This window comes from Poecilia reticulata, linkage group LG11 (genome assembly GCF_000633615.1).
Source record: "Poecilia reticulata strain Guanapo linkage group LG11, Guppy_female_1.0+MT, whole genome shotgun sequence".
Taxonomy (NCBI): domain Eukaryota; kingdom Metazoa; phylum Chordata; class Actinopteri; order Cyprinodontiformes; family Poeciliidae; genus Poecilia; species Poecilia reticulata.
Window position 1 is genome coordinate 1,868,938 of NC_024341.1, and position 16,039 is coordinate 1,884,976.

The window sequence follows — 16,039 nt, forward strand, 5'->3', positions numbered from 1 at the left end:
CAGAAGTGGAACACCTAAAACATGCAGGGCGGGGCGGGGCGAGGACCGGAATTGAGAAACACTGGGTTAAACCCAAACATAGCGTCATACTACTGTGACAACAACTGTCACACAAGAGTGTCTAGTGCTCGTCACCAAGAAGTGATGTTTTCTGTCCTCCAATCAAAGGTTGTGTGAACCAGTAGCTCCACCCTGACATTGCCATTGTCCCATAGACCTACAACTGTATGCGTCAGTTGTATTGGCTGCTTTTACAATGGAAATGGACAAAAGAGCATACCAAACTACATCTACCTGTGCCATACCACTCTGTGGAAACGAGGCATATGGTACCAGTGAAAGGTAGGTGTATGGAAAGCCACAGTTTTACTTGTGTGTTCTGAAAAACCATTAAAAACACAAGCTTTGGTGAGCACAACGTTAAGGCTACAGGAGAGCAATAAACCTGAATGATCTGGTCTAATCTGACACGCTGAGTGATGCGTTTAAGGCTGGGTGGAAAGAAAAGTTACTGTTCTGGAGCTTTATACATTCTGGTCAACTGGTTATGGGTGCATCTGGAGCCAGTCGACTTATCTTCCAAGTTTGCAGTTCAGAAGCGAAGAAAGAAGCATACCAAAGACGAGCTCTTTGTGGCTAGAGGTCAGCTGATAAAATGATCTCCACCCACTCAGGCAAACCAAGCAGCTAACAGAGGAAAAACAAGTCATGTTCAAGCACCAACATTTGGTTTTCTCCCTGCTTCTAAGAGCACGGAAAAACACAGATATCAACAAATACCACCATGATGAATGTTATTACCTGAGCATTCGAAGCAGAACTGAATCTGACAACAAAACCGACTCAAATCTTGATGATTTGAATGAAACGAGTTTAGGCAGAACCTACAGAGGTGGCTTCAGAACACAACCCAAACACAGAGGTGGGCCCTTTGGCTGGATGTACACAGTAAAAATCACAGGACACCGTCTCATATTGCATTTTGTAGTGATCAGCACCGGGGTCATGGTGGTATTTGGAGACAAGTTGTAAAGTCTTGGCCATTCTCTTCTGACTTTCTGGGTGATTGTGTTCTAGTGGCGTGTGAGAGGAAGCAGTGGCTGTGGTGATCTGGATGGCCTGAGACGACGCTGCGTTCTGGAGCAGCAGCAGCAGCTGTGGGTGTCGCACCTCTCTCTTTCAATATAAAGACACAGCTAGTAGAAGACTGGATGCACTTGGACACAGACTGAAGGTCTGACCAAGCTGCAACTCATGTGTATTCTCATCACTCCCTCGTTACAGTCATTTATTTTCATGGGAAGAAGGATGGGTTAAGAGCGAATGAAGAGATGTGTACATGTGCTCGATGGGAGTTCATAACGCCACACACACACACGCGCGCACACACACACACACACACGCACACACACGTCTATCACGTGTCCCAGTCTAGCTCTCTGCAGGCAATCCGGACCAGTCTGAGCTCCAGTTCAAAGGCGTCAGGCCGCTCCTGGGGGTTGGCTGACAGCATCTCCCGGATCAGCTGCTTCATGTGGCTGTTCATGCTTTTCTTCCTGGCTGGGATCAGCAGCTCCATCTTTGGGTTCTCCAGCAGGGCTTCGCCCAGCGGTACGATCTCTGAGCCCTGCTGCACGTAGCTCCCTAGCAGCTCCTTCTGGGTCTCCACGTCCACAAATGTGATGCGCTCTACCATTGCCCAGAAGATCACTCCTAGAGCAAATATGTCAGCTTTGGCTGTGTAGTGGCCTTCCCAGACCTCCGGGGCCATGTAGAAGTCTGTCCCACACGCCGTGGACAGGAAGCATTTGTTAACGCTGGCTGGCTCCTCAGGGTTGAGCCCTGAGGCGGAGCAGACTTTGCTGAGGCCGAAGTCTGCCACTTTGAGGGTGGGCTCAGAGGAGCCGGTGGGTGTGCACGCCTGCGAGATGAGGATGTTGTCTGGTTTGAGGTCGCGGTGTATGATCTGGTTGCGGTGCAGGAAAGCCAAAGCGCTGCCCAGCTGCAGCATAAAGCTGGTGTTGGTCTTGCGGCTGGGCTTACGGGACAGCAGGTAGGCGTTCATGTCCCCTCCATCGCAGAAGTCCATGACGAACCACAGGTAGTAGGCACAGCATGGGTCAAAGGTGATCTCCCCCTTCAGAGATGTCTCCACCAGCTGCAGTACAAGACAAGAAAACATCTGGTTACATGACAGCAAACTGAACAAAGAGGAGGAAGCACCTGAGTCAGGCCCCCGTCACAGGTGGTCTGGATGAAGCTGAACTCAAACTGCACATGGGTTCAATATCCTCCGAGTTCACTGTGACCGTCCAATAACTAGTAGAAGGTTCATTGTCTGGTCCTTTAAAATTATTGTGTTAGAATTTGCAGTCATCATTTTTACTAGTAATTAAAGATGCTCTCATTCCAGGAAAGACATGTAGTCTGCCTGTTTGGTCTGTGCCAAAACTAGACTATTTTATTTGCTTTCTCTGTGCCTTTTTGCAAGTAGACTATATTTTGCAAACAAATCATGTGGGTAATCATCCTTGCTCCTACTGAATAAATGATGGCAGGACAGAGCACATACCTAGAAAGAACAAACTGTGGATATTATGCTTGCTGCGTTTTTGTTGCGCATATTTGTGCTGTTATTCGATTTCATTCCCATCAGTACATACAGTACTGAGTATTTATTAGCAACAATAAATGGCTAATTTTTACATAGCGCCCTGCAACAGTGGCTCGTAAAATCTAAAAAGATATTTTTCCTGTAGTTGGTTCACATCGAGGCCTATCTGTATTCACACCCGAGGTAAGTGTACCAGAGTTCATTTAGAAGCTGATGAAGACCACCTCAAAAAGCGGGTGTGGGTCCAGATGTTTGGTCTGCTCCAGGGTTTACTTGAGTCGATTCACACCTGCACAATGTACGGACCAACGGGGGAAATGAACTCTAGTCCATTTAAAGTGGAGCAAATGTGTCAGGAGGATACACCCTTTGACTCCAATAGTTTACCTGGTTAATAATGTATGACTTCAGCTAAAAACTATTCACACCTAGTTTTTAGGGGGAGGGGGGGCAGTTTGACAGAGACATGGCTGCTACGCACCGACAACCCATCGATTGGGGGACGAACTGCTACCACCGTCACCCAAATTACAGGAACATTAAAACATGTTGACGCACTCTGGAGGGAGAGGGTCTGTGAACTTCAATATTCAAGACCTGCTACTAATGCCCAGTTTAATGTATGTCTGGACTTTGCTTAGCCCTATGTAAGGTATACATATGCTTTGATCTAAACCACTCTATTGTACCTCTAGTCCTGGTTCTCTTGGCTGCTTCTACACACAAAAATCCATGTAGGATGGTGAAGTCCTAGCGCAAAAATTCGCGTGATAGGTGGACGGAGCCTGGTGCTGCAAGGTTGGAGACCTTGTCCTGTTAGGCGATGGGGCCTGGATAATACCTGTGTTAAACGGACGGCGGAGTCCGGCGACGACAGGCGCTTAAATTCCGTAACAAAAGTATGTTTTTATCTATTTTTAATCTTTTTTTTTTTTTTATCTTTCTTACCGTTTATTCAATGTCCCATGCTGTTTTTATTTAATTATGTAAAGCACCTTGAAATGCCTTGCTGCTGAAATGTGCTATACAAATAMAATTTGATTGATTGATTCTATGATTAATGTTCTCCTTGTCCAGCCTGTCTGTTTGGCTGGATCTCCATGGTCTGTCCAGCAGGTATACAGGTCCGTCATAAATACAAATACTTTTCATCAACCTTGATGGCCCATTGGTTGATTTTCTTGCAAGACAGTGGCTAATCCAATGAAATTTCTTAATCTTCCTTGGCCCATCTTTCCCCTCCCCTCTGACAAAGGTCTGGGAGGTTTGTTGTTGTTGAACCTAACCCTGGTTTACACTTCTCCACAGGTTTCTCTCTGGCCTGCTGCAGACTTCCTTAGTCTTCATGATGCTGCTTATTCTCCAAAGAACCTCTGAGGCCAGAAGCAGAATTGCTGCATTTGCACTGAGATTCTGTGACACATTTGTGTGCAGTTGATTTACACTGGACTTCTTCAGGGATGCTAGAATAAAAGGGGGAAGAATCTAAATGCACAAGCTCCAAAAATTTGGAAAACTCATTCTCATTCCATCTCAATAATGCATTGTTTGTGTTGCTCCATTACATAAAATCCAGATAAAATACACTAAAATTTACAGCTGTAACATAATGAAATAAAATAAAAACTTCCAAAGGAATGAATACAGTGTAATTTATTGTTGTCACCAATGTGCACTACAAAACTAATCTGCTCAATGTATGTAAGAAGCCACTCCTGGTGGAACACAAATAGCTGCCAGTTGTTGCCAAAATCCATGAGTGTCCAAAGAGAATAGATAGCAGTTATCCCACGGTTGTAGCAGTCGCAGAACTTCACCCCTTTATCATTTGCTCTTCTGAACGCACGTCCTGGAACATTACAGTGTGGTAAACGAGAGGGAATAAAAGAATTCTGGGAAAATATCCAATGCTGGCACTGCAGAAAACAAAATGAATGCTCTGACAATAGACCACTAAGCTGCTGAAAGGCTGGAATCAGGCGATTGAGGCTGCTGTCACGCAGCGGGGAGCCACAGCAACATGACAGAATGCAGACAAGTCGACCAGAGAGAGAGAAGCACCCCCAGCCCCCAACAGCCCATTGATCTGAGGCAACAGACTACACATACATATGAACTGATACTGGTACATTTAAGCAGTGTAGCAAACCAATCATCTGAAAATACACACTAGCAGCCGCACTTTGCAGACTGGTCTATGAGATGTTTAAACAATGCAACCTACAGCACAAACTAGTTTAAAACCAGCTCAACTAGCTTAGTGAATACTGTAGTACACTACGGTAAGTATAAGGTTGAAATAAGATTTAAAAACAAAAATTAAAGGGTACATTCACACCAGCCCTGTTTAGTTCGTTTTAATCCAACTCCAGCTTGTTTTCCTAGAATGTCGGGTTTGTTGGGGGTTGTGTGAATGTGTAAACTAACTCCAATATGGACACAAAAAGTGAACTCTGGTCCACCTTAAAACCTACATTTCAAGTGAACTCTGGGGAGTTCAAATGCACATATATGAACACCACATTCTGGATAAATACAACCAAAATAAACACGCAAAAAGTAAAAGACAGAAATGGTTTACTGTCTTTTACCAAAAACAATAGAAATCCTACAACTGCTAAAATCTGACACAAATGAAACATTTTGTGAAGGAGAAAGTTGTGATCAGTGTCTTCTTCAAAGGTTTTCATATCGTTTCATTCAGTGGTTCTTGATTCAGCTCTCACAACCCTACTAGGGATAATGGATGGCAAATAACATACATTTCCAGACAGTAGAAACCCTAGCTGCTGCATGAACTCTGCATTCTCACCTCAAGGTAGAGTGGCGAGCTGGAGCCGTGGTTCATCCTCTGTGCCAGCTGGTCCCGCTGCAGGATACACTCCTCCAGGTGGATGACGTTTGGGTGCTGGCTCTGAATGCTGCTCAGCGCCCAGAACTCCCTCAGGGCCAGTTCCACATTTTCTGGAGAGTGGCAGCGGATCTTCTTCACGGCCACCCGGGCCCCCGAGCGCTTCACTACTGCCTCATAGACCACACCGTAACTGCCGCGCCCCACCTCCTGGATTAGGTCGTACTTGGGCTGGCTGCTTACCATCCTTCCATCCTCGCTGTGGAGAAACATGACAGGTCTTCATCTCATTACAGGAACACTTAGCAAGACTACAGTGTGATACAAGATTGGAAAAACTGTACAGTTGATTTACATGGTTTGACATGAAGGAAAGGCCTACCATGGTATGAAAATCAACAGGATAAAGAAGATGGTGAGGAAAACTCAAAAGATCTTCATTTAAAAAACAGAAATCTTCACTTGGAAGGTAAAGTAAACTTTGGGAATTTGTTCCTTAATTTGGTCTCAATGTCATAAAATCTCTGGTAGCAATATGATTCACAGATCAGATGCCAAACTGAAGTCAGACACAAAGTGAAAGGTCTGAAAGGAAACAGGACTTCCTATGGGGGCTGGGGGTGTTAGCTGCTCACTGCATGCTTAGTAATGAGGTGATATCTCATACTGAAGCACCAGGAGCAAGCTCACAAATTTAAATTTATCATTTGTAAACAAAGTATGCATTTATACAAATATTCATTACTTTAGCTACAACTGATATAACTAAACTTTAATGTATACTTGGATTATAATTCATATAGAATTTCACATTCAAATCCATAATCAAAACAGCAGTTTTATTTTTGTAATGAGATAAATTTTCCATAGTTTTTTTAAACATCTCTTAAGGTTAAGAGACGTTGCTCTTAACCTTAAGAGTGTGACAATTCCTCCTTAACTATCTTTTCTATCTTTTTTTAGGTTGGATGTTCAATGTGTTTTAATTGTCTGGATTGTTTGGTGGCTAAACCCGTCTAACAGTGGCAGCACACAGTCCAACAAGCCATCATCTGTACAGAACCACAGAGAGATGATCCAAACTGAAACTAGCTTCACTGCCTGAGTTAAACTGGACATTTGGAGGGTCAGAGAAACTAATGACCATGGCTTGATGGAGTTGGACGTTTGACTCAGCCATGAACCGCAGAAGGGGGTTCTTGAGGTTTTACATGAATATATGAAAAACTTGTTTGCAAAGGGGAAAAAAAAAAATCAATTATGCAAACAAAACTGTTTGCTTACAGACAGCAGCACAGTGCTTGGGGTCTGAAAGCTATAGTTTGTCTGATAATGCGACCAAAGAACAAAGAAAAGCTTTAACCCATGCGACTGTGGGCGGTTGTACAGGTGGAAGCTCTGTATAGCTACCAAAGAGTACGCTGTAAATGAGAAGTCAATAAATGAGCAGCAGAGCTGGTCTTCAGTTTCATAAGGAACAAATTATTACCAGACAAACTGGTTGGATGACTGATTATTTATGATGTTGACAAAGGGCAAGACAAGTCATTACACTTTGCTATTTTGCATTGTGGAAGAGTTCATATTCTGACCTCTGCCTTTATCACAAACAGTCTTATTGCTTTAAACACTGACTGACAAATCTCCCAGCCACAGTGTAGTGTAAACTGAAAATAGTAACCGGTAATATGTTCCCTATAAGGAAATGTGACGTATTTCAAAGGTAGCATTGCTAGTCAGCACTGGTCTGATGCTTGGGAGTGTACTTTCTGTCCGGTTTTCTTTTTAGATTTTTGAGTATTTTCCCCAAACAATTGATTATCAGTTTGTTTATCAACAGATTTTGCAGCTGATTATAAATTACCTACACTGTTGGATTGTGTGGGAGGTAACTGAAGCTTTGTTTTTATCAAGCTGCTGGAAGGAAGCTCAGAGTCCGAGTCTCAACTACACACATTATTCCAGTGATAAAGAACTCATCTTACACATAATAGTATATTAAAATAAAGCAATCTGTTACACTGCTCTCCATCAAACCACAACAACTAGGGGTGCACTCATTGCAGTTTTTTTGACCGATCTCGAATCACCAGTCTTTAAAAATACTGACCTGCTGATACAAATTTTTTAGTCTGAAATGTTGCTAATTATAGCAAAAAAGTCACAGAGTTGGCAACAGTAGAGTGATTATTGTTAACTGCAAACGTGCAGACATGACACGGTGAGTGAAACCTCTTTCAGTCAAACATTTTCTATGACAGAAAAGCAGTAGAGGACAGTGGTTGCTTTGTAGACCTTTGCTAAGGAAATGATCAAGCTCATTTTAATTTAACATGCACTTAATTGATTAAGTGCTTGTTGTGACAGGCTTAGCTGGACCTTATGCTTTCTGCAACATTGGCTAATTAACCAAAGCCTTAAGAAAACACTTAAGAAAAGCTGTAGGAATTAATGCCTACTTGACCTGCTAATATACACATCAAACATGGCTGCCCTCCCATTTTTAATGTGTTGACCCTGGAGCTCCCAGTTTAGGGGTCAACCATGTACTGAATACCATAGAACAGACTGCAGACAGACATGGTTCACCATGAAGGTTAAAAACTCCATGGTGCCGGTTTAATAAGACCCATCTGAATTGGTTGTAAACTGTCCAGATCCATGAGTTAGCATTAGCCCTCACCATGTGATTTCAACTAGTGGCGCTGCAGGTGAGAAGTCTTTTAGTGATTGGAGCCATTTTTATATTGGGTTTCATTGTAATTGTGAAGATCATTACATTCTGTTGTATGAAAAAAAACATCGTCTTTGATTGGTTACTGAAACTTTGAAACTTTATAGGACTCATTTCCTGAGTGCCTTGCCTTTATTTTGCTTGGTAAGTTCCCGTTTACTCCAGGTGGTACCAGAACTAGACATTACGTTATATGAGAATATTCTACCATGGTTTAGGTGACCTTTTAAACAACTGTTTATTTCTGCTAGCTCACTTTACCCTCCAATCACACCCAGCATGTAGCTAATCATCATAACCTGGTTCACACAGCAAGATTCTAAAATCGTCTGCCGATTTTCAAAACCTGAGAGACCACACACAGACAGCAATAAAAAATCTTAGGCATAATAGGCTTGGTTGCACCGTGTGTGGTGTCCAGCTGCATAGAAAGACCAACACACCACAGAAATATCTCTGAATATTATCTCAAGAGCCATCATGATAACTGGGACATCCTTAAGTTTGTCGGAAGGGGAAATTTGGGACAAAAATCTTGCCGGGTGAGCTAGACACAAGCAGGATGTTTAAAACATGGCAGCCACTCATGTTTAGTGCAGACTTTTCCTAAATGTTATGATAACTGGTTTTTTAAAACCAGTATGTTTACTTTTGCTTTTATTGTTTTTTTGTCAGTCATTTTTTTCCTCACCTCTGATTAATCCAGAATCTTAAATGCAAGTCAAAAGCCAATGCTACCTAAACTACAGCTAACTTAACTAGCAAGAGGATTCCTACCAAACTAAAAATTATGTACAATTTTACCTTGAAGTGAAGCTGTGTGAAGTTGTGATCCCACTAAGAAAATTGAAAATGGGTCATCTTATATCAATTTAGATATAAATATGATATAGATATGCGAGAGGGCAAGGGGGCAACACAAACATAAAATAAACAACTTTGTGATAAATTGAAATCTGGACGATGTATGGTGACTATCCCATACAAAGAAAATGACACCCATGATGTGTCAAATTTAAAAGAAATCTTTTGAAACAGAAGAAACGACAGGAATGAAGCAACACTGTGGACCCTCAGTACATCCAGCTAGTGGTGCTAAATATTAACCCTAATTCAAAAAACACATAACTAGTTACACAATTCTCTCCAGTTACAACTTCAAAGAATCTGCACTGTCAATCATCAATAGTCATTTTCATTCAATTGTCATGGGAATTTCTAGCAAACTTTTGAAATGTTGCAAAAAAAAAAAAAGAAAAAAATGAAAATAAAAATTGGACATGCCATTCCAGGTTGACAATCCTCCAATCTGTGCTGGAGGTTTGGAACCAAGTCAGTAAATGTTTTTCTCTTCCAGAAAATCCAAAACACACCTCAAGCGAGTGTAAAATCTTCACTTGATATTGATGAAATTATTTCAAATTGTGCCATTTCCATCAACCTTTTCTAATACCAATATTTCAAAATGCTCATAAAAAACCCATTGATAGAAACATGGCTATTGAGATGCGACAGACCACAGTGATAATGCACTGGGCCACATGTATTAGTGTGAGCCGAACAAAGTGACAGGTTAAACTACAGCCTACTTTAGGCTGGAGAACTGCTTCTTGATGTTCTTTATCTGAGCTTGTAATAAATTATAATGAAGTTCAGTTGAAAACATTCTTTTTCCCACCAGGCACCAAATCAGGATGTGGCTAATTGACTTTGCATGTGGCTAACTGAACCAGGATGGCTCATTGTTTTTCTGCTCTCTCCTGCGCTTTCTACAGAGTCTACCTTGGTGAATGGCTCAACAGTAAAGGCTTCACTTAAGATAATATGTATAACAAAGCAAACAAGCAACTAGATACAGAACACAGTGACACAATGTTTACACGTGCAGATTGAAAGCCCTGCAGGCAGACGGAGTGCCTGGTCATTCACTGTGGCCATCAATACCAATCCTCAGCAGAACAATGTAACCGTAATACGATAGCACACACATCAAACAGCGCAGCAATCACCACTCTGTTATAATGACACCGTTACTCACAACAGGTTTATGTTACCTCACTGAGGCCATCATGGCGACATCTCTGTGTGCTCTATCACAATGTCAAAGAGGAGAACCTGTCAAAACCTCGCTTTCACAATGAAAAGAAACCGAGGGGCAGGCAGGGTGTGAGCTGGAGCAGGAGCATGACAGCTAAACACTAAAATGCCGACACTCGTGTACTTTAATGGAGACGAGTGGGACAGACCAAAGAAAAAAAAAAAGAACCAACGTCCTGATCGAAGAGTGCACCAGATTGCTTTCAGGTATTTAGGATACAAATCTAGGCATGTCACAATAAATCAATTAATTGCATGAGAAATTAAAAGAAACTCAGAAATTTTCATTTGCTTGATTTATTGCCTCTCTCTTTTACCAAAAACTGAATGATAAAAGTTTTTCGGTCTCTATTATCCCTTTTTTTGAAAGAATTTTGTTTCCAGAGATTTCATAATTCAGTTTGTTGTTTCTGTGGTTTTGTTTATTAATTTTGGTTGTTTCAAATGTCTTCCAGTTCCAGAGTTTAAAGTTTAATAAAGTTTTTATCCATCTAAACCAGTGTTTCTCAACCTTTTTTGGGCCAGTGCCCCCTCAGCCTTTATCCAGGTCCCTCACCGCCCCCCACCAAAGAATTTGTAGTCTACTCTGCACTGACTATTATTTTATTATTAATATTACTATCACTATTGTACATATTTTGATTGTTATGCTTGTTTCTGTATTTATCATCAAAAATAATTTCCCAGAGAACAAAAAAGTCATGGGAATAGAAATTATTTTCACAGGTGTCTATGAAAAATGCAATGAACATTCAAGTTAAAATTGGTAGGCCTAACAGCAGCCAATCAGAGTGGAAAAAGTATTTGTTGCCATTTTCTAGTTGTTAAATATTCCACAAAATGACCAGATAAAAGATGAACAACATGCCAGTTTAAACTTTGAACTATTTGCAAAACAACTGAGCTCTGCAACATTAAAACATGGATAGAACTGTAACTACATTAATCATAGTTTTTCTTCTCTTCAGTGTTTGTCAGTTTCTGGTGGTGCAGCTCTGTGTTGCCTTCAGGAGAATGGGACATCAGAGTATCATCCATAAAATTTCACCCACATGGCATTTACTGTGCAAACCAGAGCTTTCAGTGGAAAAACTAAAGTTCCAGATCATTTTAATGTCATACAAATATGAGACAGAAACATGGATTATATCTTTATATAGACCTGTCAAGAACAAATCTGGTTCTTGATCAAATCCTAATGAGTCAAATTCAAAGTGTCATGGAGTCACTGAACACCACCATGACATTAACACTGACATGAAAAATAATATTGAAGAAATAAATATATCAAATCTAATTAAAAACATGAATAAGTAATCAGTTTTTTACTGTTATGGTCTAAGATATATTTATTTTCAGTATAGTCTCAACAAACCCATGACATTTCAACAATATTATTTTACCTTTTATCTGGAATTAGTGTCTGTTTATTCTTGCCATACAGTCCTCTGTATTAATTATTGCTCTAAAGGTCTTGCCATACCAGTTTATTCSTCTGTATTTAWTTTAGTTTCTTAGTTTATTCTTGTATTTTGTTCTTCATTCATTTCCATTTAGTTTCCTTTGATTAGTATWATCWTCTCTTGGTTTATTGCTATGTCCACTTTAGTTTCTTTCCTGTTGCTAGATTTATTTTATTGTTTATTGACCATCAATAATCTTCACTCATCACCTGCTGCGCCGCTTAATCATCATGTTTCACATCATGTGTTGATTTTTCACTGTTCAAAGTCGGATTCTCTGTTTTTATGCCATAATTCACATCTAGTTCGTCGCTCCGTTTTATGTCCCGCTTCTCCTGTTTCAGAGTTTTGCGCAATGTTCGTGTCTTTTTCTTTTTTTTACCCCCCAAGGTGCAGGGCAAAAGGCAAAAGTGCATGGGGAAAAGGCAGTCTGACATAAACCTTTTAAAACGATGGAAACAATCTCTGCATTCTGATTATTGAAATTTAAAAGTGCTGTGTCGTTCCATCACCCCCGTTTCATACCGGACCACTTACAGCACCGGTGTTGACGCTATAAAATGAACGCTCTCTATCGTGGTATCACCCATGGAGGGATTTCTTTATTTAAATGGGTTCATTTTTCAGAGGGATACAAAGTCAGGGTATCGTGATTTTAGTAATTGCATGTTTACAAGAGAGATTTTCTGTTCTTCCATGGAAGCATGCAGCCTTTAAACGGAAATAAAACACTTTTTAATATAAGTTGCTGCTTAACCTGATCACAGAATTGGCAAAAATACCAGACAAAGTGAATCTCAGCAACGTCATCAGCCGGTGTAACGCTGAACTGATGTGCCGGTGAAGCTACTAGCAGGAGCGGAGCTGCGCCAAAAGCTACAAACACTGAATAGACCAGCTGCCATCTATATCGTTGCAGCCAAGCATGATTTAATGTTACACAATACAGTTTTACCAAGTTGCTCAAAGTCTAAACTGGCATTGTTGTGCATTTAAGGTGTAAAGTTTACCTTCGACCAAACGCCCCCCAAAGGCATCCCAGCGCCCCCTTTTTGTAAAAATATCCGCCAGCGCCCCCTGCCGTCCTCTGAACGCCCCCTGGGGGGCGGTACCGCCCACGTTGAGAACTGCTACTCTAAACGTTCCTTAGAATTTAAAGTTTATTGATCTTTGAGAATGTGTTCTTGCCATTATTATACCATTTCCATTATATTACTTGAAAATGGTTTCAAAACAACAATATTATCATTTAGCGCAATAAGTTCTAGGACAATTTATTGTTCAGCAAAGTTTGTTATTGTGACAGGCCTGGTTATGCCATTGGGATTAAGAATAAAGGATTTAAAAAAGATTTTCTTTTATAAAATGTGACAAACATAACATTTTTAATGATAATTGATTTAGCCTAAAAACAATTACAGTTTTTAGGCTATATGATTAGAATTGATAAAAATTGAATTCTGCAAAATAAACAAGGAAGAAAAGCATTTTGTGTTGACTTAACAGGTCACTGTATAAAATGAGACATCCTGTCTCAATGGAATGGATAGATTTACACATAAAGAACAAATAACCTAAAACTAACAGTTTGTTCCATCCCAAATGTTTTAACTGTGTCCTAAAATACAGCTGTTGTCCTCCAGGATCTTCTAAGGTGTAAACGCTGACATCCACCAGGTAATTGTTCCTTCATAAAAATACCTAAGCATTCTCATTTTACTCCAAGGTTAATTCATGAGAAGGTTTGTTGCGGACACTTGGAGCCAAACTGTTCCACCTGTTTTTTTTACTTTGATCATGGTGGGCTCTGACAAACACACATTTGTCTGCTATGTTTCTGTTTATTATGCTATGTTAAGCTAACCTGGCTCACTGTAGAGGATGCAGAAGAAAATTATGTTGTTTAACAGTATGAAATTAGATCAGAATCTTTTTAATAAACCAAATCAGTTGCCCGAGTTCACAACAGATGGTTAAAGGAGCTGTTGTCTCCAGGTAGTGACATGCAGAGGGTTAATTATTTTCTGTGCAGAAAAAGATTAACCCTCAAACAAGGAAGGCTACAGCCAATGATATTTACCTAATAGTGTATTAATGACCGTTCTTGAGCAGAGTAAAAACAATAACAAAAAAATTAGATAATTTCAGCATGTATTCCAACCAACACTGCAACCTAGAGATCCATAAATCAGGTTTTTACTGACCGACAGATTTCCAGTTTTCTTTGAGGTCTGGCCAGCTAGTCACACTCAAAATCAATGGATTCATTTACAAATTTTTCCAGAAAACATAAGAACTTTAGCTGTTTGCTCTTATGACTTTTGCATTTTATTGACCTTTCTGGACCACAGTGGAAAACAAATCAAAACATGCTTTGATGCACGGGAAGAAAAATAATCTTTCAGGCTCTAACTTCCATAATCAAAGGTCACACACTCAAAGAAAAACTCACCCATTTTAATCCAAGACTACCGATTTGTAAGTCCTCATTTACACTTTCTGCATTAGTTATGCTTTTTAGATGAGATGGGGGAGATTGATCATTAATATATATAATATGTTTTAATACAACATAAATGTTACATTACCAATTCATAAAATACTGGTTTCACAATTTTTTTAACCAGATATAATCAACATTTCCACCACTCCTCAGTACTGTTAAAAATGTAAAAGAGATTAAAAGTGCCAAAATTCAAAATACAAATTTCAGTTTGAAACAAAACATAAAAGTTAGCAAACTGTGTTTCCTCCTTAACTGAAAAATAAAGGACAAGGAGAGTGTATTCACACCTTTAGCTGATAGATAGGAACATTTCACCAGAAGATGATGGAGTACTGCAGACAATTGTTCCCCTGACAGACAGCTAAGTGAACGGGCTAATGAGACACTCACCTCGGTGATTGGCTTCCAGGCTAACAGCTATGTGGCCTGGCCCCTGGCTGCTAACGCGAGCTAATCATGTTAACAGCAGCTAACAAAGAGTCCAGCTTGCTCCAGTTCGTTCACAAATCTGGTTCTGCGCTAGCGTCGCCTCATTTAAACCCAAACATGCCAATTTCCCCTTACACTGACCCAACAGTGGCGAACAGAGGAGCTATCCATGCTAACCACAAGGTGTTGACAGTTTATTGTCCCGTGTACGTGCGAGTGCTATCAAGCAGCGTACACACCTGCAAGCCGGGTTGCCAGGTACGCACAGCAGACAAGACAATGGTGGACGTACAGCGGAGACAGAAGAGGTTTGACCGCATGATATCAGGTCATGAGGCTCACCTTAGAGTCGCTTCTCGGGGGTTCATTGGTGGTCTACCTCACTCCCTCTAGCAGCCATTACAGCTGCACACGCTCCGCTCGCTCAGTCAAGCCGACGAGGTTGTGTCAAACACTGGACGTCAGAGCGTGCAGCTGCTGTTCTGCGAGGTGCCGTACAGCTCACCGCGTGAGCAGCTTGTACAGCTTCCGGTCCCTTTCAAAGTAAAACACATTCGCAGTTTTATGTTCAATTTTAAACTGTGGTATTCAAATGTATGTATTCTTTATATTTAGTTAAAATGTATTTTAATCAAAAGATGTTTTTCTCAATTGCAAGGCAACAACTTAGTGTTATGGTTAGGAGAAAGTTTTTTTTTCTGCGGCTTGACTTTTAGTCAGTGCAGTTAGCTTTATTAAGCATCTTCCTCCCAGTAGCCTCCTCCCCAGACCTAACTGTCACTCACAGATAGAATACAACAACATGCACACCTGCATATTATTCTCCAATTGCTATCATATTGTTTGTTATTTCGTTTTGGATGCTGTGCAGCTGCACAACATCCAAAAACATGGCTGCTCTTACTTTATTTTTAATTTCGAACTTTTGTTATGATGCATAACCGTGGCAACAAGGTATTTATTTGTATTTATTTACAACTGGTAGTTACTGATTAGAATCTCACAAGCAAAAAAAAATAATACCTGAACTCTGACCACAAATCCCAGAGAAGTTAAAACGAAGGAAGGTTTCATGGACGCAGGACAAAGAGCAGAGAGCGAAATGAAACCATCTCTTCAATGTATCATAGTGGCAAAGATCATATTCCAGACTCCAACATGTCTCTGCACAACTTCATAACCAAACTACCAGGCAAAGATTTAAAGAGGAACAGGAAAAGCAAATGATGTTGATTTGCAGAGCTAGCGAACAGTTGATGGTGTCATCCAGGACGTTACTGTGGAACATCATCTCTGCTGTCCTAACATTGAGATGTGTTGTGGAAAATTTAATTTCATTCTAGTA

The 16,039-nt window shown here is 40.5% G+C and overlaps 1 protein-coding gene across 2 annotated transcripts; it reads right to left on the minus strand.

Annotated features, from left to right (window-relative positions):
• Nucleotides 1-970: 970 nt before the first annotated feature.
• pdik1l (PDLIM1 interacting kinase 1 like) lies at nt 971-15,565 on the minus strand. Of its 2 annotated transcripts, XM_008421285.1 has the most exons (4): nt 15,505-15,565; nt 15,037-15,229; nt 5,427-5,724; nt 971-2,158 (listed from the first exon to the last, which is right to left on the minus strand). In XM_008421285.1, the coding sequence occupies exons 2-4, from the start codon at nt 15,060-15,062 to the stop codon at nt 1,418-1,420; spliced, it is 1,065 nt and encodes a 354-aa protein (XP_008419507.1). In that variant the 5' UTR covers nt 15,063-15,229; nt 15,505-15,565; the 3' UTR covers nt 971-1,417. The 2 variants fall into 2 exon arrangements, with proteins under 2 accessions (XP_008419507.1, XP_008419508.1); XM_008421286.2 differs by lacking the exons at nt 15,037-15,229; nt 15,505-15,565 and adding an exon at nt 14,656-14,926.
• Nucleotides 15,566-16,039: the final 474 nt, after the last annotated feature.